The following is a 26,720-nucleotide window of genomic DNA, read 5'->3' as shown; positions in this document are numbered from 1 at the left end:
AAAGAACATAGCAATTGTACATTTGTATGTACTATGTTAGCTCATTTAAATAAATTGGCAACAGTGTTCATGTCACTAAACTGCTTAGTAATTGATGAGTGACATAAATGATATCATAGGCTCTTAATAGACTAATCTTTCTAATTATTGAAGTTAATTGGCAAACATAACTTTTACATTGAAAGACACTAAGCAAAAACATAAAACTCTAATAAAAACAGGAAATGTCCCATTTTTATGCTGCACCCCAAACAAAGGACAGATGAAGAATGGAATGTAGGAAAACAAAACCATCAATACTATAGAATAAAATGTATGCATTTTTTTATCTGAATGTTAAATACAGAAGACCTATCTATGTTAGAAATTACATTATGGAAAAGTGAAAATAATTACAGATTTAACTCTAAAGCTTATCACAAAAAAATTAGCAAAAAAGAAACAAACATTTAAAAATGGGTTACTTAAGGGCACCTGGATGCCTCAGTCAGTTAAGCGTCCAAATTCAGCTCAGATCATGATCTCGCGGTTTGTGAGTTGAAGTCCCACATTGGGCTCTCTGTTATCATCGCAGAGCCTGCTTTTAGATCCTCTGTCTCCCTCTCCTCTGCCCCTTCCCTGCTCACCCTCTCTCTCTCTCTCTCTCAAAACTAAACATTTTTTTTAAAATGTGTTACTTATATATTTATGTTACTTATAAATTCATAGATTCTTTTTGCTTAATATACAAAAAAAGTATTTCAAATCAAGAAAAGATAAAGAGGAAAAGAGATCTAGAACAAAAGAAATGTACACAGACTAAAATAAAACATGTTGTATCTAAATAGTAATAAAAGAAATTAAAATTCAACAAACTCAGACGTAATTGATGTTAGTAAACAGAAAAAAAGCGAGCACATCATTAATCTGCAACCTAACTGTAATTATATTAAGAAAGATGACTGTTTATGAGTCTAAAACATCACATTCTTACAAAAGCTTTCATTATAAAAATTGCCATTACATGCAAATGTTAATTAGCTACTGATTGTTAGGAGTGAAAAGGTTTGTGGATTTGCATGGATTTGCAAAGTTGAAGATCATTATTTCCCATTTAAGTAATAAATGTGATGGACTTAATTTTTGTATTTCAAATTCAAGAAGTGAATGAATATAGTGAGACAGTTTATTTTGTCAGCATTTCATAATTCTGTTAAGTAGTTTATTCCTTTCTTAAAAATATATAAGTAGTTTCATTTAAGTGCTTAAAATAAATTTCCCTTTATTGTTAATTGGGTTTTCACCCAAATCCACTCATCAGTTTGAATAGTGACAATGTCATTTTCTTGATTGGTATGGGGGGTAGGGGGACAACTGACATTTCCTGACTGCCTTTCTAAGTGAGATATTTCACTAGTGCTTCATACACACTGTCTTATAAAGTCTCAAAATTAGCTGTTCAGATAAATGTCCTACTCATTTTACACATGAGAAAACTGAGGCTTAGAGATATTTGATAACATGCAAAAGCCTTATCAAGAAGTTAAGTAACCTTAGATCATATCTCAGATCCATGAGTCCAAAGATTGAATGTCTTTAATAAGGACTCTGATATATCAGACAATGTACCATTGCTTTTAAAATAAGCTGAAGTTTACTGGACACTATATATGAAAAGAAGATTGATGCACTAAAAGGATTGTAGAAAGAAGATGTAAAAATTTGGGAACATAAGCCTGGATCTTGCACTTCAACTTTGTGTAGCTTTGGGCAATATATTCCAAAGTTCTTGACTCTTGTCTCCATCTCTTTTATGAAATGGTATTATCAGATGACTAGATGACCTTGAAGGTTGTGGTGGTCATCGAAATATTTAAGATCAGCATAGCACAACAAGAGACCAAACAAAACAGATGGCCAACCAATTAGAATCAAGACCAGCTCTAATGAGCCAGTATCAAATGCAAGATCTTTTCCATTGTGACTGGGTTTCATTAAGTTATCAGATGAGATCCACAAGTCTTTCTATTTGGAAACATTATGAAAACATATTTTGACATATTATGTTTGGGAATATTATCAATTTAATTTACATCTTAAAATCCCATACTTATGACATCTGTTATTGTTTATTTGTTATATTGAATTAATTGTTCTTTCAACTTAAATAGCCATGTACTGAATATTATTTTCAGCAATGCTCATGTGAATTTAAAACAAAGTCAAAACCCACTAAACTAACTAATAATTTAAAAAGTGTATACAATTCTTAGCATACATATTCTTATAACATGGAAATATGTTGAAGAAGAAAAGCATCATATTTCTTTGTAACATTGTAGGATAGATTACAAAATACTAGTCATGGCAGAGCAACAAACATTTCATTGTTTGAAAAAAAAGGATTGCATAAAACTTCCTGGAACATTATTTATTAGTGTTTAGTTTTTGTTTCCTCATTCTTGGCCAAAAGAGCAGAGGACAACAAATAAAAATTTTAGACATCACTTTTGGGAAGGACTCAGGAAGCTAATAAACATTACAGCATGTACTTTCATCGTAACACTTTGAAAGAAAAGTCAAACCCTACAAAAGTCATCTAACAAAAAAACATCATGGGAATAATTGGATTCCAAAATGTAAGTTATTAGGAAAGCAAAAAAATTTTAATGCAAAATAATCCAGTTAAAATATATTACTGTTTCTAAAAAGAATTCGCACTGTATTTTTTGCATATGTTAAAAACCTGTAAGTTAAGCAACATCATATAGTTGAAAGAACAATGAAGTATGAATTACATAGAAGGTTCTAATCCTAGAACTAACCTTGGAATAGTCATTTAACTTCTTTGGTCTGTTTTTCCTTGTCTATAAATTAAGAGTACTGTAACCAAGTGACACAAGCTGGTTTATTTAAATGTTATCATTGTAACTTCTAAACTTTGAGATTTTAAGCTGCTTGGTACATCTCTCTGAGGATAAATCATCAGTATATGATATAGATATATTTCTAAGGGGAACAAATGTAAAATAAAAGTAAAGTGTCCAGTATGATGACTGACAGGCAATAAGTGCTCAACAATTATTACTGTTATGAACAGAGGGTAGAAGCAAAGAATATTGACTTTATTAAAGGATCTCTATGGTCTCATTCAGACAAAATACTCTCTCTAATAAAAGCTGCATCTAGATTTATGCGGAAATACTGACCAGTTTTCCAATAATTAAGAGGAACAGAGTTTTCAGGTTTTTCCATGATTGACCAGATTTAGGAATTAAGACTATAAAAACAACCAATTGTTTTTATAACTCTAAATTACAAATCAATCATTCAACCAATCCATCAGTAATTGGGCATTTTGGCAACTTATTTATTCAGAACTAAACAAAAAGGGACTGATTTAGATATAACCATTCAAAAATCTACATAAGACACACACATGAAGGAACTCTAGACCTTGCCACCTGCTCAATGGGATAATAAGGTAGACACAGGAGGATTAATGATGCTGACATGGGATTACCTAATAAGACTAGATATTAAAACAGAGAAAAGTCCATCTCTATTCCATGGAGTAAACACCACTCCAAAATCTGGAGATATGGATTCTTTTGGGAGGTGTAATATTGTGACTTATAAGAAATATATATTTGGACATTCAGATCATCCATGATTCTTGGATCATAGCTCCCAAAACCCTCGGAATTTCCTGAGGAAAGGAGAATGGGAACATTTTCTGTCATAATGTTTGTTCTCTTGTCCTCAGTTCCTGATATCACTTCAGAGCCATAGATGTACAATGGGTGTCTTGTTATTCATAACAAGCCCCTTTCCATCACAACCAGGTTGATATTAATGAGGTGACTTCTGGGAACCACCTCTTTTGGGGGCTTGTTGTCAGGGGAACAAACCATGAATACAGGGTTGGAACTTTTAGTCCCATACCCTGATTTCTGAGAAGGGGAGAGGGGCTAGAGTTTGAGTTCAACAACAAATGACCAATGATTTGACCAATTATGCCTACCTATGTAATGACCCCTCCATAAAAACCCAAAGGAAGGAGTCTGAGGAACTTTTAGGTTGGTAAACCCATGGACATTTGGCAATAGTGGTGCCCTCAGACAGGGTGTGGACACTCAATGCCCTTTCCCCATACCTTGCCCTATGCATCAACTCCATCTGGCTGTTCCTGAGTTATATCTTTTTATAGTAAACCAGTAATCCAGGAAGTAAACGTTTGAGTTCTATGAGCTGTTCTAGGAAATTAATGGAACTTGAGTAGGGAACTCTGATTTCTAGTCTGTTGGTCAAAAGTATAGCTAAAGGGGCACCTAAATGGCTCAGACAGTTAAATGTCTGACTCCTGATTTTGGCTCAGGTCATGATCTCATGGTTTGTGGGTTCAAACCCATGTTGGGCTCTGTGCTAACAGTGTGGAGACTGCTTGAGACTCTCTCTCTCTCTCTCTCTCTCTCTCTCTCTCTCTCTGTTCCTCCCCCACTTGTGCTCTCTCTCTCTCTCTCTCTGTCAAAAAAAAAAAAAACTTAAAAAAAAGAAAGAAATATAGCTAACAACCTGGACTTGTGAGTAGCACCTCAAGTCCAAGGAGGGGGTCACTGGAACCTCCAGTCTATAGCTGGTTGGGCAAAAACACAGATGATAAGCTGAGCTTGTGATTGGCTTCTGAATGGAGGAAGTAATCTTGTAGGACTGAATTCTTAACCTGTGGAACCCTTAACCCAGACAGTAGTGTCAGAATTGACTTGAATTGTAGGACACCCAGCTGGTCTCGGGTATTGCTTGGTGGGGATGTGGGAAACCACCCACCAACACATACACACATTGAAACTGGGTCCAGGAACCCAATTAGATTTACACATTAGAACAAGAAATTTTACCTTGAAATAACGTAAAGCAGGGGAAAGGTCAGTTTTTACCCCTTGCTTTACCACAGGGATACTTCTTTTTCAAGCCTCTTCCTATCTTTCTCTCTGTATTCTGGGGCCTCAGTTGATCCACTTTGATCCAAGCCATACAAGATGAGGATGCTCTAAGGCAATCAATTTGAAAATGCACCTACCTTAAATACTATCTCTAAGGGAACAAACACACCAAAAGCACAAAGAGCCAAAACCTGATGTGTTACAATTCACAGGGCCAATTGAGCATTTCTTGTGTGCCAGTTCAACCAGTCCCTTAGAACTTCCTGCCAAAGAGGTTCTAGAATTAGGGATACATTCAAAGGCCTTGGAGGTATTTTACAACCACTCCATTGCCATACCCATCCCGCAACCCAACTTTCAGCCTCCTAAGATTTGTTTCATTAAGCTTTAATTTCTTCTGACATCAAATCCAAGTTTCTGCTTCCCCATATCTGCCCTAAATTTACCTAATCTTTCCTTGGATGCCAAAGTGATAACAGGAAAGTCACTGACTCATCATACCTGAAAATTCTTCAACTGAAACCTCTAGAGTGTTCTCAATTTTTAGAGTTATCATTGCAATAATGATGCTAAAAAAGACGTATCAAGGAGTGTCTTGATATTGGTATATTCAGAATAAACAATGTCACTAAGTTAAAACAGTGAAAAGATATTTCTGTTTTGAAAAACTTCTTTTGATAAATTTTAAAGGCAGAACAAGGCAACAGATTTTGGCCTCATTTAGTTTATCCTGAAATTTTGTATCACTTTGGAATTTAAGAGGAGAGTCGGAGGATCCTAAAATATGGTATTGATCTAAGAACCATCTGCTACCAATTTTGAGTCACAGAGAGGAATATCAAAATTTTAGGACACAATGGGTTTGACCATAACATTCAGTGACCCACATTTATATTTGCATAAGGATTGTGAAATGCTTAAGTAGTCTTATCTCACAAGAGTATATCAATCCCACGTTTTCAAAATAAATGAACATGGTAAAGCATCAATTATTCATGTTATGGTATAGAATGTATGTTTTAACAGTGGAAGAATCATAATAACTTATAATTATGTATCATACTATCACATAAGAATGGATCATTAATATGCTTAGCGGATAATTAATGGTTCTTTCAAAAGACAAGAAATTTGTCTAGGTTTGGCAGAAATTTTCCAGGCTAGCTGATTAACTTAAAGAAAATAACTGTAATTATTTCAATGGCGTCTTTCCCATTGATATTGAGTGATAACAACGTGCAAAATAGTTTTAAATAAGATGCTCAGAGTGCTCCAGTGATGTTTCAAGTAGTATTTGTGAAACATAACCATATTCAGTGATTGTTTTAGCACAAAATATACCTCCCAATGAATCATGTGCCATAATGTATCTGATTTAAAATATTCTAAGCAAAGTAAAGTAAATTATTTTTGATATAATGTTAAAAACTCTTTGTCTTGTTTGGGTATTTTAAAATATACTTACGGGTTATCCAATAGCAGTACTATGGGATTAAGTTCTTTCTTTGGTCTATAATATGCCCTGAGAGGAACAATAAAATTATACAATCCATTTCCAGCTGTTTCAGCTGCAACTATAATTAGCTTATTTTTGAATCCATAGGCTTTTGCGTCCTCATAGTAGTTATGCTGGCAACTCTAGAGAAGAAAAATTATACAAAGAAATGCCATTTTTACACTCCACTAAAATTTGGTGAAAAAATTTAGGATATATGGAAAAGTAAAATTAAGTTAACCTAGTAAATCCCTTATTTTATAAAAAATTTGAAAATAGTTACATTTTTCTATGCCGTTCTCCAGCCTGCTTCAGGAAACGAAGATGTGTATGGCAAGACAAATGATTGCGGGTGTGTAGCATGATGTAGGGGAAGAAAAAGTCAGCAATATGTGTGCACACATGTTCTACTGGAAACTGAAACTTACTACTAGATGACATCTGGGTATCTATATTTAAAAATTATCATAATGTGTATGGATATCAAAACATCATGTTATATATACCTTGAATATATGCAATTTTTATTTGTCAATTATATCTCAATAATGCTGGGAAAAATCTACTTCTGACTTTCATTGCCAGAAATAGCATAATTAAATAACCTTTGAACATTCCAAGTACTGAATATCTAAAGGGACGAATATGGAAAAAACATTTTCTTTGTTGTTAAAAAACAAAAAAGCAAAACAAAACAAAACAAAATCCTTAATTATATAACTGTATATCTGAGCTGTCAAGATAATGATAGAAATACACAAAAGTACAATACTACTACTGGTAATAACAACAAAAACAATAGCAATACTTTATCAAAACTCATTGTTGCCCTCAGGGTATTTTGCTATTTTCTAGGGGGCTGGTACTTAATAGACATAGCAGTATTAAACCAAGGTTCTTTTAAACTAAATTATCTGCATGGAGAACTCCTTTAGTGTTCTGCTTTTTCATCTATCTATGTCTCTATGTGAGTTTATTTATTTGGGTTGAGATTAGTTGATTCTCTGTGGATTCATCACCAATTCTGGAATATTCTCTACCTTCATTCTTTAATAAAAAATTACAAAACGCTGTTGGGAACAAGGCACCATGAGTCAACAGAAACAATAAATGATAGAATTAGACTCACAAAGACTACAAATTATTGATGTTATTAGATTCAGAATATAAAACGAACACGTTTACTGTATTTAAAGAAATAAAAGAGAACATTTAAAGTATGAACAAATAAGAAGAGATTATTTAAAATACTCAGGTAGATGTTAAGAGAAATGCATATATTTGGGGCACCTGGGTGGCTCAGTTGGTTAAGCCTCTGACTTTGGCCTAGGTATGATCTCACCATTCCCTAGTTCGAACCCCACATTGGACTCTGTGCTGACAGCTCAGAGCCTTGAACTTGTTTCAGATTCTGTGTCTCCCTCTCTCCCTGCCCCTCCCCAACTCATGCTCTCTCTCTCCCAAAAATAAAATAAACATTAAAAAAAAGTTAAGAAATGCATATATTCTCTTTTAGAACTAAAAAGTACACTAATTAAAAATAAAAACTCAAAAGCTGGGTAATATTACACATTTGATGCATATGAATGGGGTCAACTGCAGGGCAGAGTTGAAGTAACTACTCAGAATGTGAGAAGGAAAGAGATATAAAGTAGTAAGAAAAAATGAAGATATTTGGAAAACAGTGTGACAGTGTCTAACATATATTTAAACGAGATGCCTGAAAATGAAAGTATCAGAAAGAAGCCCTATTCAAGTAACTACTGACTGAGGATTTTCTAGAATTAATGAAATACTCGAAACTTCAGTCAAATAATAAATAAAAATCCAGCTTCATATGCATGGTAACAAAAGTGCAGAACAACCAAGGCAATGACAAGATCTTAAAACCAGCCAAACAGAAAAGAGAGACTCTCCACAGGGAATAGGAACTAGGATGATGGCCACTTCTCAAAAGCAACATGGAGCCCATAAGGCAGTAAATAAAATCCCAATGTGCTTAAAGGAAAAAGAACACTCATAGCTTGGAATTGGACACCCAACAAATCTATCTTTTAAGATTAAGAATATTTGTAGAGAAACTGAAATTGACAGAATTCAACACTGATAGGACCTTAGTAAGAGAATTTCTAAAAGCTATAATCTAGGAAGTAGAAAAATGAATCCAGAAGGAAGGTTTAAGGTATAAAAAAGAATAGAGAAAGGGGAAATGGTTTTAAAAAGGAGGGAGCAATAAGCCTTCATTGGAAGTATGATTGAAGATTTACTAATATAAGTAGGATCTGCAACCATATGAAGGAATGAGGTCACTCACAAAGAGGCCGTGGAAAGGGAAGAGTGACAGGTGATGTTGAGACTATTAAGAACTTGAAGATTTATTAGGTAAAATGAGAAAAAAAAAAGAACTAATTTAGGAGTAGCTCAATTAGCGACACCTGGGTGGCTCAGTCAGTTAAGTGTCCAACTTCAGCACAGGTCATGATCTTACGGTTTGTGGGTTCAAGCCCTGTGTCCAGCTGTGTGCTGAGAGTTTGGAGCCTGGAGTCTGCTTTGAATTCTGTCTCCCTCTCTCTCTCTCTGCCCCTCACCCACTCGTGCTCTGTCTCTCTCTCTCTCAAAAATAAATAAACATCAAAAAAAATTTTTTTAAGAAGAAGTAGCTCAATTAATAAGAAAACAAAAAGGAGAAAACAAGGAATTTAGCGTTGATAAACCTTGATCAGGAACCAGCTTGTTGATGCTGATGCAGAATGAACTGGGCAACTTAATCCCAACTCATACTTCACAGATGCAGTAGGATTGGCTGCCCAACCCCATCTTCTAATTACAAAGTAGGCATTCCTTTATGGAGCAGACCACCACCTCCAGCCAGCCTAATGCTAAATAAATATATGATAATACCAGATGTCACAGCTAGTCAGCAACATTCAGAAACTTTGCCTTCTCTATATGGTAGAGAGACAGTTCAGTCTTTAGTTTTAAAGGGCCCTCTATTGTTCACCAATCTGTATCTCTGAAAGCTTAACTTTTCAGTTATATCAGTTGTCCTGCTTGGGGATAAATCATTTCCCCTCTTTGGTCTCCCAGTATGTTTTTTCTCTTGAACTGTGTGTTAAAAAATAAAATGGTACAAGAAGAGAATCCAGGTTTTGTGGGGCCTAAAGCTTCTGTTTCTTGGGGAATGTTCTTTAAGGAAAATAACACAAATATTATAAACTAAAAAAATTAGTCACAGGTTCTTAGAAAGGGTCAATACAGGTGAAGAGTCCTGAAGCTTCAGATTTATTACTGTTACCAAAAATACACAGATAGTACTATCAAATACTGCACACGGTAAATTAAAACAAGAACAAAAGAAAAAGGCGTTGAGAGATGGAACTGTCCATCTTAATGGACCCAGATGAATATTTGGAAGCAATGACAAAGATTTACAAAAAAAAGCTTCAGAATGATAAAGGCAGAAATTTTCTAATGTTCTGCTAATCTTCCTCAAGAATGACAGTAATAGCCAAGACTCATGATGTTTATTACACAAAAAAGTAATAGTAGCAAGAATACTAACAGAATGCATTATGTGCCTAGTCATTTATTAACTTCCAGGCACTATGTTAAAAGCATTCTACACACACTAATTTATAGAATTCTCAAAAGAACCCGATGAGGCTCATATTAAAATTACAAACATTTTGCAGATGTGGAAACTGAAATTTAATGGTGAAATTATTTGCCCAAATTTCAAAGCCTGTAAGCAGATTTTAACACCCATTAACTCCAAAATTTACAGTAAAATTCCTGGTTAGAATTAGTGGCACATTTTAATTTCTAGGAGGTGGGAGGGGCAGTTGAGAATCTTCTTTTTATCTGCTTTCTTATTCATCAAAAGAACAAGCTCTCATACAGGTCATGCCAATTGGCCATATCGTGAAAGAGATTTAAAAATGCTCGCCTTCTTGGAATCTTTCTGTTTTGAATGGTTTCTTTGGAACATCCAGACAGGAACCAAGAACTATAGTAAAATCTTTAGGAAAGGAGATATTAACCACGACACAGATATTAGCTTTCAGTCTAATCAATAATGAACCTTTGTGGCTAACACATAGATCAGCTAATTTTACCATGTCAAGCAATCACACATTAAGTTTTGAGGCAAAAATACCTGGCAAAATAAATAGTGCCCATTTGGCCAAAGTAATTTTGAGAGACTTTGGATGTTGAAAATTCATAACTTTGAGATTCTGGCACCTTTGTTTTTTCCTTAACAAGATGACTGGCTGAATCATTGGGTATTTTAGTAGAAGAGTAGAGTTCTTGGGTAATCTTCAGTTCAGTTAAGAAAGTACAATTCACCATTTTATGTATTACATTTACATTTGAAAAGATAATGCTCTTTAAACATATTTTAGTCAAAAGATTATACAAAATTATTTAAATATATGTAATTACAAAATGCCATAATTTCGGTTTTGGAGAAAATAACAATTACTTACCTTGTCTAGTCTTAAGCAGCAAAATGGCACTTTTTCATGAAGGAGATGACAAAAAGTGGGTGAACTTCCTATATATGGAGAGTAAGGTGGGTAGCCTTTAGCATATCTGTAAAATAATATGAAATATTTGAATTGCCTTGAACAAAACACACAAAGCTGGACCATTAAGTTATAGCCATACTCCTCGATTTTCATAAAGTTAGATGCAACTCTTTTTGTTGCAATTACATTTTGATAAAGAAAGGATTTATAATAAGGATAAGCAAACCAGGACCCATGGACCATGTCTGGCCCATCAGCTAGTTTTGTGAATTGAAAGTGTTTTGTTTGTTTTTTTATTTTAAAGGATTGGAAAAAGCTTTAAAAAATAAATGGTTGAAAAAAGGCAAAAGAATAATATTTCATGTCACATAAAATATTATGAAATTAAAATGTAAGTATCCACAAGTAAAGTTTCTTTAGGACACAGCCATACTCATTCATTTTATATATTGTCAATGGGTGCTTTCATGTGTCAAAAATAGCTGGGTGTGTACAGCCAAATAGGGCCCATAAAGTCTAAAATATTTACTAGCTGGTTCCTGTACAAAAAGTTTGCCAATCCTCGGTTTAAAAATTTAGATAGACTTTTTAAAATATGACCATTATTTTTTATAAAACACATTTAAAGCAAAAGGACTTATTTTCTAAAAAAAAATTTTTTAACGTTTATTCATTTTTGAGAGACAGACAAAACGTGAGTGGGGGAAGGGCAGAGAGAGGGAGACACAGAACTGGAAGCAGGCTCCAGGTCCCAAGCTGTCAGCACAGAGCCCGATGCGGGTTTTGAACCCATGAACCATGAGATCATGACCTGAGCCAAAGTCAGGCGCTTAACCGACTAAGCCACCCAGGCGCCCCTAAAGCAAAATGACTTATTATGATTTACTTCGTCAATACTCATTAGTCCTGGATGCATAATCACAAAGGAGTAAACAGTTGATTTAATCACTCAAACATTCACCAAAAACAATATTGTTGGAATCTTCCTTAAAATATCATCAAAAACATTCATTTGTTTGCTGACTTCATGAAAATAGCCACTTGTACATCACGGCTGTATTGATTTTCAAAATAAAACTATCAAAAAGTAGCAGCAGCAGAAAAAAGAACTATTTATTTATTAAGAAATAAAATTTGGTAGAGGCAAAATCCCTTTATCCAATATGAAAACTGTTTTCTCAGTAAAAATTTACCTTCTAAACCAAATTTCAAACCTAGTTTAAACTGTTTTCCAGACATTATTAGCTAGGAGGGTAAAAAGGTGCCCATTTTGCAAATTTAGAACCTGATAATCTCCACTTTTACTTCATCATCTTTTTCCGTTTTCTAAAAATAAAAAAATTCAACCTCTCAATCTTTTCAAAAGCACATGCAAAGAAAGAATTTCAATCACAGCACACAAAGTAATTTCTAGGAAAATCCTGGCACTCAAACCTCCTTGTTCCCATCAAATATTTCATAACTATATTTAAGTACTATTGATTTCTTGGAGAGTGCATTGTGTTCTGTAGGTACATCAAACTTCCCTGTAATAGATTTTTTTAAAGTGTAAAGGATTAAAAGAAGGATTTTTTTAAGTTTCACTTGTATTTCAGGCTATTTTAGTTCAATTCAACATTAACATCAATGTTAATTGAACATCTATTATATGAAAGATATCAGGAGCAGTATGTGAATGGTGTTACCATTGACACTACTACTAGCCCTGCTATACTTCCTAGTAATTATTACTCATTGAATGCTTAATCTGCACAAAGCACTGTCATAAGCACTTCTCCATTATCTCAATTAAACTTCATATGAACATCATGAAGCTGCAATTATACTCACTTTATAGATATAGGCACTGTGATTCAGATTGTTTAATCAAAGTCATTTGTACATAACCAGTATAAGGTGGAACTGCCATGAGAAACAAATTCTTTCAGACTCCATAGTCAAGACTGTTGACCACTGTGCTTTCCTCAAGAAATAGCAATATAATATGTGATGAAGACAAGTAAACAAACCCTACTGAAGGCTAAAATGTGACTAATAGCATGTACATTGGCCCTATGTGTTATGGAAGCACAGTAAAGAGCACAAGTACTTCCTTTATCCATGCATTCAAAATATTATTGACGTATATCATATGCAAAAGACTGCTGAAATGCTGAGATTTGGAAGGGAAGCTTAATGGAAGAAAGCTCCATTACATGTCATTTAATAACTGAACTTCAATATCGACATGGAAGGATATAAAGTTTAGAGAGTACAATATAATTAACAAAAACATACAATCATGAAAATGCATCTTATAGCATGAAAATACCGACTTATGTGTTTTCTTCTTTAAGGATAAAAGATAATTGAGAGAACATGGAGCCTGGAAATATATGTTGAAGCCAGAAATTTGAGGTCTTAAAATATTTTCTATTTTTATATAACAGAGATATTGGCTAGTAGGAAGGATGTTTTGGTAGAAGTATGTAGAATTGATTCTAAGATGTCCAAAAGGTAAGGACATTAATGTCTCATAGTAGCACAAATCCCAGTAAATCTTACAATTTAGACTATCTAAACATACTCTAAGTTTGAAGAAATTTCTTCATCTGGTGTAGTTTCATCTTCTGATTGATCACTTAGAAGATCACATGTTTGAATAGATGATGTATCTGCAACCTCTAAAACGGGGGCAATGCTAGGTCTTCGGATTTCTTTGCTTCCCTCTGTAGGAAGAGACAGGGTGGGGCCGCTTGTTGATCTACAGCTTGTGTCTTGCAAGTCTATAGCCACCGTACCTGCAACAATGAAACATAAAAATCCATCAAAACATTTGCCATCTGTATGAGAATCAACCATTTAATGATAAAAATACAATCAGTATAACCAGGGAACATATTATTGTTTATCCTTTAATCTCAAAGTTATTTCTTTCTCACATGGGCATTTCTTACCTACGTGGATTAAAAAAAAAATGTGTATTTGTGCAGAAGTGTATTTGCTGAGTCTAGCTCTATCGCACAAAACATAAGACTTGTGAAATCCTGAAATATTTAGGAATTTAAAGTGAAAAAAATACCTTGTTTCAATTTACATTTACTTAAAATTAATAAAAAGAATTTTTATCCTTTGCAATATTGTGTATTTCTCATCATATCTTTCCCCTCATTTTGTTATTATTCTCTTGTTGATTCGTAACCACTTTTTTATATTGGAACCATTAATATTTTATATTTATTCAACAAATATTTATTGAGTAATCACTGCATGGCAAGCACCTAACCTAGGCACTTTGGATATGCAGGGAGTGAGACAATGTTTCCACATATAACCATTTATCTTTAAAATAACCAAGTAGACAAATAAATGGGGGAAAAAAACCTCTTTTAGATAATGATAAATACCATGCAGAACATAAAACAAATGATGTGAAAAAGAACAGTGGGGTTGGGAGCAGGAGGATGTATGAACTTTTCACCAGGTGGTAAGGAAGGTTACTCTGAAGTCATGACTTTTGATTTTTGACAGGAAAGACAATAGTGACAATAGTGAGTGCAAGTTCAGGAGCTGTGGAAATACCCTGAGACAGCAGGAAGAGCAAACCCAGATAGCTTAAGGCTTTTGAATACTTGAGGTACTCAACAGTAAACAGAAGAAAAGAATTCCTTTGGGACTTTTTGTATTGGAATTTTGAAATTAATTTAAACACCAATTTGTGGAAAGTTGATGTCTCTACCCTTCTGAAGAAAATAATACAATCTACCTGATAGATGCCATCACGTTTCACTACCACTCACTTCATGTGTGCACTCAGTGATACCTTGTCATCTTTCTAAAAGCCCTTAGACCTCACTTTGTCCCATCTGAATCATCTATTAAAACATTCTCCACTTCTCTCAAACCTGACCTTGCCGCCTCCTTTACTATCTCAGCAGGAATTTTTAAAGGGGAAATAAAACTAATGGATTTCAGCATCTCTTTCCTTGTACCATGGAAAGAGAGGTCAGCAACTGATTTCTAAAACCTCTGAGGCAACTACAAGTCTTCACAGAAAGACAGATGAACAGAATGTTTTTGAGGATGAGGGTTGGTAGCACAAGTCTAGTAAGAATACTTGAGAATTCCTCAAAATTCAAATAAATTCTGGGGGTCAAGTTTCAGAGACTGGTACCTCTTCATATACACATAATCAGATTAAAGGGACAAGAAGCCTAGTGTGTCTGTAGTCAGTGGGGAAGCCTTTGTGTGAGGGGCATATATGAACATATTTAGAACTGCTGTTTCTGAGAAAGAGATGTGGCTACCAGCACTCAGCGATTCCAATATCAGAGCGAAGGTAAAGGTGGTTGCCATCAGAAACTATACACTCACCCAAAATTTTAGCATCATAAATAAGGACTAATCTATAACTCATTCTCTTTGGGGGAGGGGTGAATGGGGATCCTAGAGAAAATGAGATTAAATTTTCTATTAAGTCTGGAATTGATTAAAAATTAAATTTTATATATTTGACTTACAAAAATAAAGAAAAGCAATACATGATTTATATCCTAAGATTTTGAGTTAAAATTCATATGTATAGGGGCAGCTGGGTGGCTCAGTCAGTTAAGCGTCTGACTTAGGCTCAGGTCATGATCTTGGGGTCCGTGAGTTTGAACCCCACATCAGGCTCTGTGCTGACAGCTCAGAGCTTGGAGCCTGCTTTGGATCGTGTCTCCTTCTCTCTCTGCACGCTCCCCTGCTCGCACTCTGTCTCTCCCTCTCTCTCTCAAAAATAAACAAACATTAAAACATTAAAAAAATCATATGTATATTATTTATCCTCTGCAGATAACCACAGTGCCATATTCAGGGAGGAAACAGATATTAATGTAGAAAAAACCCTTCAATTCCCTGACTTTAAACAAACATGAAAGTTTCACCAAACTTTTATTCCTTTATTTCTGCTTAGAAGCAAACAAACATACCTCCATTTACATAAAGTTCATCCCTACTCTTCTTGGGGGAATTAAATCCCCTCCTGCTTCCTAAGGAATCATGATCTTTTAACTCCATTCTCCAAATATATTTGACTCCACATAACCCCCAACTACCGCTTTATCACTTTCTTGCCCAACATAGGGAAATTTGGTCACTTCCTGATTATTCTGCCAACACAGACACCTGGCACCAAACTGGGCCTGAGGGATACGATCCTGAGAAAGAATCTAGCAGGGAAGATGCAATTTAGAAAGTAGTTTCAATTACAGAAACAAGCTGTTCTTGGAACATTTCCTTTCCTTAACAAACCTGGCTCTTCCCTAACATTTTCTTGTCACCCCTTTAAAACGGTGGGTTGGGGGTAGATAAATACCCTCAGTGCTGTCACTGTCTCTTTTAAGCCATTTTCCTTTTATCCTTTAGAAAATACCAGCTTTGTATCCCATACCTTCAAGATTCTACCACCGCTATCTTTCATGGCTTTGTTTGGTAACTAATACTATGCCATTCTACTTATTTCTTAAAGATTCTAGTCCGTTTCTCCAATACTATTGCATTCCTAACAAAGAACCAAAGAAATTGGTTGGCTTAAGAAACAGAAATTTATTGCCTCATAGTTTTGGAGGGTAGACATCCAAAATCCAGGTGTTAGAAGGACTGGTTTTTTTCTGAGTGCTGTGAGGGAATGATCTGTTCCAGGTCTCACTTCTTGGCTAGTAGATGGCCATCTTCTCCCTATGTCTCCTCCCACTGTCTTCCTTTGATGTGTCTCTGTGTCCTAATTTCCCCTTCTTATAAAGACAGCAGTCACAGTGGATTTGGGCCCACCCTAATGATCTCATTTTACCTTGATCACCTCTGTAAAGACCTTAGCTCCAAAAGATCACATTCTGAGTTACGGGGGGCGGGGGGGGGGGGGGTTAGGATTTCAACATATGAATTTTGGTGGACACAATCCAATGCATAACACTTTTCTTGCCTCATTCAGTGTGTTAAAAATGCAGGTAAATAAACCTTCCCACATCCAAAATCTCACTTCCTTGAATTTACTAAAGAAATCACTTTTCACCTTATCTTAGCCCCTCACTTCCACATTCACTCTTTAGATTTTATTATAACCAATTACAACAGTGCTCCCTTTACTCATTTCCTGCATTCACCCTCTGACCACCACTATTTCCTATCTTTTTAGGTCACTTTTATTTGTGTCTCAACTTCAGCTATGGTTTCACTCCACTGGAACTTCAACTGTATTTATGATACCAAATTTGAATTGTCTCCCTTACTCCTTTCATGTTCTGTCTTCTCTTCTCACCCACCTTAGGCTCCATATTTAAGCAGTATGATTATTTGCTAGCAAACACTCTTGGCTCCCTCGTCACATTTTTGCTCCCCTACTCTCCTGGCAAAAGCAAATCCTGTTTAAATTCAACTCTCTAACTAACTGATACCTGCATCAATGCAAATGAATATGCTTGGATAGTTTAGTTCCTGCATTAGTCCGTCCAGTACAATGTCTGTCCTCATTCTTGGCAAGTTCTTTATGCATGTAGATAGATTTATATTTCATTACACATGAAGATGATCCTTCCAATACTCTAAACTTAGTTCCTTGTCCCTTCATCCACTAATGGCCTTTTCTTCCACCATTCTTTAACGATTCACTCTCACAGTCATACCCTAAATCTGACAGTTACTATTTAGTACATGTAAACTCTATTTCTGGCATCTCATTCTCTGATATGTACCTTCACCTCTTCTCCTTCCAACTCTACCCTTTTTAATTCCCAGTGGAATTATAATCTTTGAATCCACTACCTTTTCAGCTTCCTTCAACCAAAGATGGCTTTTCATTTCCTTAGCTAAATTAAGTTCCACGGTCCATCATTATGTTCATTCTCTTAAATATATTCCCGATTGCCTTGCCCTCCTCACTTCCTTGTATATCCACCATGACTACAAAGTCATTTCTTTGCATCCCTTTGCAGCAAAACTTTTTGAGAGACACTGGGCCTAGCATCTCTAATTTGTCTTCTACCATTCTGTCATGAACCCCTCCGATCTGCCGTTTTCCGCTACCAGTCCAATGAAAGAGCAACGGTCACCATTTTGTTACATTCAATTGCCAGTTCTCAATTCTGATGTTATTTGAACTATTGGTGGCAGTAGCCATGGCTGATCACTCCAGTATCTTGACATACTTGATTCATTTGGATTCTAAGACCACACACTCACCAGGCTTTCCTAGTACCTTGCCAAGGGCTCCTTCTTGGTCTCTTTTGCTGGTTTCTTTTCATCTCCCTGATATTTAATGTTGATATCCTGCAGGATTTACTCTTTGTTTTTATCCCTTTCCTGTCCATACTTATTTCATCAATGATCTTGTTCAGTCTCATGGCTTTAGATATAATACATAAGCTCACGAACCCCAAATTTACCTTTTCGGTATACAACTCTTTCCTAAACTCTAGACTTTTATGTCTAACTTCCTATGTGACATCTTTTTCTCAATGTCAAACAAACATTTGAAGTTCAGTGTGACCCAAACTGAACTTTTTACCCACCCCACCCCTCCCCGCACGACCCCAGCCAAACCTGCACTCCCGCAAGCCTTCTCTATCTCAATAGACAGCCATTCCCTTTTTCCAGTTGCTTAAACCGAAAACCTTGGAGTTCTTCACAGTTCTCTTTTCTCAGTTTATTTACAATCATCAGCAAACCCTAATTATTCTATCTTCAAAGTTTACCCAGAATTTTCTCCTTCTTACTATTTCCACTTGATAATACTCTGATCCTTTGGCCAAACCAAGAATCTCAATAGCAGCCAACGTGATTGTATTAAAACATAGGTTAGCATAGATGAGGTCATGCCATTTCTCTGCTTAAAACTTTCAATGAATCCTCCTTCACTCAGAGTAGAAACAATAATCTTTAATTTGACTTTAAAAGCCCCAACACAATTTGTCTTATTTTACGTCTTCTACCCCATCTCCTATACCCCACTATCCCTCACTGTGTTTGAGTCACAAGAACCTTTTTACCTTGGGAACCTTGTTCCCAGACCGCCCAGTTAGGCTCCCAGTGGGGACTTGATCTTCTTCCAGATATGCACAGAGCTAATTCCCTCATTTTCTTCAAGTATTTTCTCAAATGTCACCTTTTCAATAAGGCCCAATAACCACCTCATTTAAAAATCCAGTCTCGGGGCGCCTGGGTGGCGCAGTCGGTTAAGCGTCCGACTTCAGCCAGGTCACGATCTCGCGGTCCGTGAGTTCGAGCCCCGCGTCAGGCTCTGGGCTGATGGCTCAGAGCCTGGAGCCTGTTTCCGATTCTGTGTCTCCCTCTCTCTCTGCCCCTCCCCCGTTCATACTCTGTCTCTCTCTGTCCCAAAAAAAATAAATAAACGTTGAAAAAAAAAATTAAAAATCCAGTCTCTCCAGAATTCATAGACTTTTTTTTACTAGCTCTGTTTCCCTCTTTCTTTTTTCTTATTACTCATCACTTTCTAACACACTAAATAATTTATTTTTTATGTGCTATTTATTGCCAGTCTTCCCTGTGATTGAATGTAAGCTCTGGGAGGTAGGGATCTTTGTCTATTTGTTTACTAATTTATCATAAATACTTATAAGAGTTTCCAGCACATACTAGGTACTCCATAAGTAATTGTGAATAATGGAAAGATAATGAGTAGGACTACTGTAGAAGAAAGATAATATGCTATGTCAATGACAAACAGGGTTACCTAATACAGTCCAAGTAGAGCCATGGAATATGTCTCAGAAAGACTGATATTGAGACCGAGATACAAAGGATTAGAAGTTGTTAACCAGGGCAAAGTTGGAGGCTGGGGAGTAGATCCTGTCAAAAGAAACTTCATGTGCGAAGGTCCACCGGTCAGAAACCATTAGTGAAGACTGAAAGGAATTTAGTATGATTGGGACTTAGGAGTGCAATTAAAGGGATGATAAAATACAGGACTAGAAAATTAAGATGGAATCATTAAAAAAATTTATAAGTAAAGTGTGCAATTTATCTTCTTGAGAATCAAGAATTCAATAATTACACCCGGGACAATGTATATAAACTGGAACTGTCCTGGGGAAACTGGGATTGACTCATGAGAATAAGAGATTTTGGTCATCCAAATTATAAGCCATGTGATATTATAAAATTTAGATTTATTTTTCCCATTGACCAATAAGAAGCAATTCAAATGATTTATGTGGGACAATGACACTATCAAAATTATGTAAAAATTATTACTTTGGTTTCAAGGTGGAGAAGAATGCAAGACAGCACCAAGGCATGGAGAGAAGGTTGTGGGGACTGACCCTACAGTTAAGGGGAAAGATGATGGAGACTGAGACCATGACCATACAGACAATGCACAAAGAGAGAAGGGAATGACTCTCAGGGTTACTCAATGATCAGATTTAATAGAATTGGGTGAATTCTGAGATATGAGAGGAGAGAAAGAGTGAAAAGTCAGAATTGTGACTTTATAAATTATAATGTGTCATCTGTTCTTTAGCCAAAAAATAGAGGAGGAAGATGGTTTTGCATGATGGCAGAAAGACTGGTTCAATTTGAATATGCTGTGCTAGTTTTTCCTGTGAGGCATCCAGACAGAAATAACCAGTACACCGTTGAATACGTTGTTGTGAAGAGAAATTTAAGTTAATGATTTACATGAGAGAACCATCAATTTTTGGCAGGCAAATCAATCTATAGGAACAGATGGGACTATTTAGGGAAAAATGAATGTACACGATACAGAGAAAAAGCACTAGAGTGTTTCAGGAAGAACATGGTCAAAACTGTCCCATGCTGTGAAGATGCTCAATGAATTTAGTGACAAACAGAAGAGTGATGACTTTGTCAGAGTAGTGACATAAGGACTGCAGATTTCAGACTGAACTGGGTAGAGCATGAAGGGACAACAAGCCAGCAACTGAAGACAACTCTTTCAAGGAATTTACCTGTGAAGATGTCATTCCAAGAGGTTCAGGTGTGTGTGTGTGTGTGTGTGTGTGTGTGTGTGTGTTTATGAAGAGAGAGACACACAGAGACAGAGACAGAGACAAAAACAAAGGAAGGAGAAATGAGCCAATGATTTTGAAAAAAATAAAGTTAGGTAATGAGGATGAATCAAAACACAGGTGAGGTTCCAGAAGAGGTAAAAGAGAGGGGCCCACTATATAAGTGATGACATTCCTATTAAAATGTTAAATGTTAAAAGAAAGGACACATTTCCTTGTGACAAAAACTGAATGTTTGTGGGCTTGTAGGTAGTTTGGTGGCAAATTTTAAAGGAAATTCTTATTTTTCTGGATCTATTTCCTTTTTTTTTTTTTAACTTCTAGGTTATAAAACCTAACTTCAATCCTGAGATGGAGGATGGAAGAAGAGTTTTGAGAAAAATGGTGAATATCTGAAATAGCCTCTGTTGATAACTGGATACAGAACTTACAAAAGAAATACACAAGTGTTGGGTATTCATATTACAATCAAAAATATGAAACAATTGTTGGCAATTTTGAATTAGCTACATTTCTTACCAGTTTAACAGCTTAGAAACTTTGATCTGTATATGCAGCTACACCAAATTTATAATATACACAAGTAGTTTCTAAATTTGATGTTGAAATTTTAACAAACATTGGAGTATATTTATTATGCGCTTTTAAAGAAAGAAACTAGGGGCGCCTGGGTGGCGCAGTCGGTTAAGCGTCCGACTTCAGCCAGGTCACGATCTCGCGGTCCGTGAGTTCGAGCCCTGCGTCGGGCTCTGGGCTGATGGCTCAGAGCCTGGAGCCTGTTTCCGACTCTGTGTCTCCCTCTCTCTCTGCCCCTCCCCCGTTCATGCTCTGTCTCTCTCTGTCCCAAAAATAAATAAACGTTGAAAAAAAAAATTAAAAAAAAAAAAAAAAAGAAAGAAACTAATGATATTTTCAAATTTATTTATACTTACCCATGCTGGCAATTATGCTATGTACAGGTAATCGAGAAGGTCCATGATAAAATGACCTTGATACATTGCTTTTTTTCTGCTGGTCTTGGTTTTTAAATGCTGAATTCTCTTCTTTGGTAATATTAATATAAAAACATATATCTGTAGCATTCATAATACATCGAGGGCCTGGATTCAGCAAAATGTTTTTATTATCCTCCCTCCGAACACCAATCAAGCAGACGCCAAACCTTAATGTAAAATAAATAAATAAAAGTTTAAGAATTGTGATTCAGCAAGCTCTTAGTTATTGTTTGTTTTTAAGTTTTCATATTAGCAAACTGTTATAAGGCAGAGGAAAATTAAAACCCAAATCAAAGCCTTTTACTTACTTTTGAGACAGAAAGAGACAGAGCATGAGCTAGGGAGAAGCAGAAGAGAGAGGGAGACACAGAATCTGAAGCAGGCTCCCAGCTCTGAGCTGTCAGCACAGAACCCGACATGGAGCTCGAACCCACAAACTGAGATCATGACCTAAGCTGAAGTCGGACGCTTAACCAACTGAGCCACCCAGGCGCTCCAGCAAATCAAAGCCTTTTAAAGCGTTTTGAAAAGATCCTAAAAGTTCAAGACTCAAGATTCTCAAGACTTCCCTATTTTCACAGGAAAAGAAACTATGTCCTTAGTGTGTTGTGAAATCAATTTAGTTGATTATAACAATATATATGTATGTATGTATATGTTCACCTAAATAAAGCAGAAGAGAATAAAAGATAATAGAAAACATCAGCACGTATATCATTAGGAAGGGTAAGAATTTTTTTTATAAAGTGTGTGTGTATTGGGTCTTTCCTTAAATATGTATTTTCATTTGATCAAAAATCATAAAACAATATTACTTAGTCAAAAAAAATTGAAAGCCATTGGCCTAAAGGAGAGGAAGAAACTTACCAATGTCACATCACAAAGAATCAGGGTCCCTAAATTTCTTTTAGTTCTGTGTCTACCATATTTGGTTTACTCTGAATTTTAGGAATAAAAAATTTAATAGTCTGAATAGGTGCACAGCTTAATTAGTAGAAATATCAAGCACTAAATTGAACACATATTAATAATTGCTTTTATACTTTTTCAGGTTATGCTCCAAACAGAAAATGCCCTGAATGTTTTTATTTCAATATGTCTTATAGTGTTACACATAAATCTATTGAATACAAATTATTTATAAACTAAATATTTTTTAAACATCAAAAGTATATTTAGTATGTATGGATAGAATCACATGGAGAATTTAAGTGTAATACATAAAATATTACATTAGTAGAATATACTAGATATAAATAAACCCTAAAAATGTTTTATCAATATATTTATAATACTGATAATATATTACTTTCATTATAAACATACATTTGTATTTCTTCAGTAAATAATTTTTCTCAAAAAGGAAAAAAAATTATGTTTCATGTTTGAATTAGAAGATACTACTGATTACTTTTTAACTTATTTCTCTGGACAAAGAAAGTTTTTTTTAAATGTCTAGTTTTTATAAATGTTATTATGACTTTGTTTACATTTTTTAAATGTTTATTTTTGAGAGAGAGAGAGGGCACGTGCAAGCTGGGGAGGGGCAGAGTCAGACATAGAAGATCCCAAGCAGGCTCTGTGCTGACAGCAGGGAGCTGATGTGGGGCTTGAAGTCAAGAACTAAGAGATCTAGACCTGAGCTGAGGTCATACATTCAACTGAGCCACCCAGGTGACCCCTTTGTTTACATGTTTAAACAACACTTTATAATTAGATCTCCAAATAAGATTCATTTCATTTATTTGTAAATTCCTAATGGATTAAAATATTTTTAATAGTTTTTTAATGTTTATTTATTTGAGAGAGAGAGAGAGAGAGACACACAGAGTGTGAGCGGGGGAGGGGCAAAGAGAGGGAGACACAGAATCCTGAGCAGGCTCCAGGCTCTGAGCTGTCAGCACAGAGCCCGACAAGGGGTCCCAAACTCAAGAACCACGAGATCATGACCTGAGCTGAAGTCAGACACTTAACCAACTGAGCCATCCAGGCGCCCCATTAATAGATTAAAATATGTTAAAGACAATTTAAAAATCACTAAAGTCGAGGCACCTAGGTGGCTCAGTCAGTTAAGCATCTGACTCTTGGTTTTGGCTGGGGTCATGATCTCAAGGTTTCATAGGTTCAGGCCCCATGTCACGCTCTGCACTGGCAGCATGGAGACTGCTTGGGTTTCTTTCCCTCTCTCTCTCTCTGCCCCTACCTTACTTGCACTGTGTCTGTCTCTCTCAAAATCAACCTTAAAAAGAAGTTACTAAAGTCAATATTCCTACTAAGTTATACTTTATACCTAACAATATTAACTTATAGAGATCATACAGAAGCTCAGAGTTCAAATGTCTCAGTAATTACATTAAAAATTCCATAATACTTGGAATTCATGAGCACCAATATGGGCTGTATTTTAGAAAACTGTGTTTAAAAGGTATGATTGATTTATATTTTAAGTCCACTCTGGAAGCAGAAACATACTTTTTGTGCGCATGAAAAGAGGCATATGTAAAACTCTTCCCTTCGTATTCAGCAAAAAATGTACTTTCTTCCAAAACAATGTGGTATACTTCATTGCCAGAGCATCTACCATACATCTTCTGCCACTGTTCTGGTGACTGCTGGCCTTCTCTGCAACAAAAGCACACACACATACACGCACACCAAGAGAAAAACACAGTGAATGAAGTTAAAAAAACAAAAAAACAGTTGCCATACATAATTTGGAGTTTCCTCCCAGGAAGAATTAGTAAACACAGTGCAAAGAAGTATATGTCTGGTGCTCTAAATGATGATATTTACAAACACAAAGAATTACTACAAAAATTTTGAAACTAACACAATATATAATAAGCTTGAAAGATGGCACAATCCTAGAAAGTAGTTTTTCATACTCCAGTTAATGAAAACATTTATCCTGACCATGAACCAATGAGATATAGCATTTATAGCATTTCATTTTAATTTCTGTTTATGTCTATCCTGTCATGCATATCCTACATATTACACTTGTTTTATAGTCTAAGTAACATGGCACCTACTTCATCTCATTTATGATACCTATTTGGCCCCTGTAGGTAACTGATTTTGCTTTGTATTTATAATTATGTATTCATACATGTCAATTTATCAAGTTGATTTCACAGAAAACATACTCTTAATTTCTGTCCATATCATAGCAATGGCTTCCTTCCAATTATGTAGCAGTTAAGAAAAGATACCTCTTCAAGATAAAAGGGTCTTCAATCACCAGAAGTATTTTTTAAAAGAATATAAGTTTATCACAAAAAGTACAGTTTCTATTTTCTGGAAGGCTCTCCTCAGTGGCCTTGAAAATATATAAAAAAAGTCAACCTATGAAAAATTATTTTTTCCTATTTTTTATAATATATTTCATTTACTTTTTCTGAATAAAGCTTATGGACTCTATAAACACAAAAAATGCATATTCTAGGAGGAAAGTGATAAATGTATAAATATCAAAATATTTCAGTAGATTGTCTATAGATTTTGAATGGATAAAAGCAGATAACAAATCATATTTGTCATATTTAGGGTTTTAAAAACATTTTAAACTCTTGAGTTTTGTCTAAAGGATTATTAGAGATAATACATTTATTAACATTTAGAAGAGTAACTAAGTTTTAAAAAATCATATAGTTCCCAGGTATGTTTAATTGTGCTTAAGAGTCAAGAGCCTAGACCTTGGAGTCTGATTGCCTGATCTGAATCCTAATTTTAAGATCTTGTGTGAGTTACTTAACTTCTCAGTGATTCTCTGCCTCTTCTGTGAAAAAACAGTATCAGCCTCACTGGGTTAGATAAAATGAGGTAATACAAATAAATCACTTAGCAGATGTTGGGATCATAGTAATCACTCAGAAAATGTTAGCTTCCATTATTATTTTGCTGTTATACTTTCCTCATTACTAGATTCTGGAGACACCTTTAAGCAGCCCAGGCAACCTATTGAACACTAATGCTTTTAAAACCTTTACTCTTTTTTCTGTAATAATTTTAATATGTTTTTGGAAGTAGAAAAATAAAGTAAAAACACTTTTTGACTATAGCCTGTATATGGCTACATCTAACTATTATTTTCTAGGAATAACTGTTCCTGGTAGAGAAAACATTCCTTTTGGCAAACAAAAATAAAATCATCTTTGTTATGTACCACAGTGCTACTTGGCAAGATGATACTTGGCAAAGACAGAATCCATTTAAATGGGCTGGAAATGTAAGAGAAGATGCCGGTAATTCATCATGGTTTATTTGAGATCCAAAAGGTAGCATGGAGTCAAATAATTGTCATACAAGGGTACTAAAAGCTATTCAAAAGAATCATACATCTAAGTCCAGCAGCTGAAATGGGAAAACGATATTGTAGCTTGAGAAGGAGAGGGTTATACAAGGACATTTCAGATGGATTTCCTTAAATCATTTGCTTCTTCTCATGCTATTTTATGTTTTCATGCCAGGAGACATCTTTATGATTTCTTCAAATATATTCCTAATAGGTAACCAAGAATCTCTAGGTTCAGCTAATTGTAAATATATAAAAATGTTCCCCTCTTAGCTCATGTAAATTTTTTGAGAAATGTAAGAAATTAATAACGCCATTTAATATCATTGGGTAAGTTCAGTTCTCACTTATTAATTCCTACATGAAATATTTATCAAGCACCTAGGCTGTGTCAGGGAAGTTCTAGATTCACAAGTTATTGCACTTAAGAAAGAAAAAATGCTTTCTTGTTTGAAGCCTCTAGTGAAGGAAGACTGACAGT

The 26,720-nt window shown here is 35.2% G+C and overlaps 1 protein-coding gene across 1 annotated transcript in view; it reads right to left on the bottom strand.

The window, feature by feature from the left end:
- KCNT2 (potassium sodium-activated channel subfamily T member 2) overlaps positions 1-26,720 on the bottom strand; it is a 198,164-nt gene that overhangs the window by 82,925 nt on the left and 88,519 nt on the right. The window contains exons 8-12 of the mRNA XM_032591711.1: positions 24,418-24,567; positions 21,883-22,112; positions 13,513-13,726; positions 10,905-11,010; positions 6,388-6,560 (exon numbers count right to left, since the gene is read on the bottom strand). Coding sequence (XP_032447602.1) covers positions 6,388-6,560; positions 10,905-11,010; positions 13,513-13,726; positions 21,883-22,112; positions 24,418-24,567 — 873 coding nt within the window. The remainder of the gene's footprint in view (positions 1-6,387; positions 6,561-10,904; positions 11,011-13,512; positions 13,727-21,882; positions 22,113-24,417; positions 24,568-26,720) is intronic.

This window comes from Lynx canadensis, chromosome F1 (assembly GCF_007474595.2).
Source record: "Lynx canadensis isolate LIC74 chromosome F1, mLynCan4.pri.v2, whole genome shotgun sequence".
NCBI classification, from domain to species: Eukaryota; Metazoa; Chordata; class Mammalia; order Carnivora; family Felidae; genus Lynx; species Lynx canadensis.
Note: the sequence above shows the minus strand (reverse complement) of the source record. Positions and strands in the feature narration are given on the sequence as shown.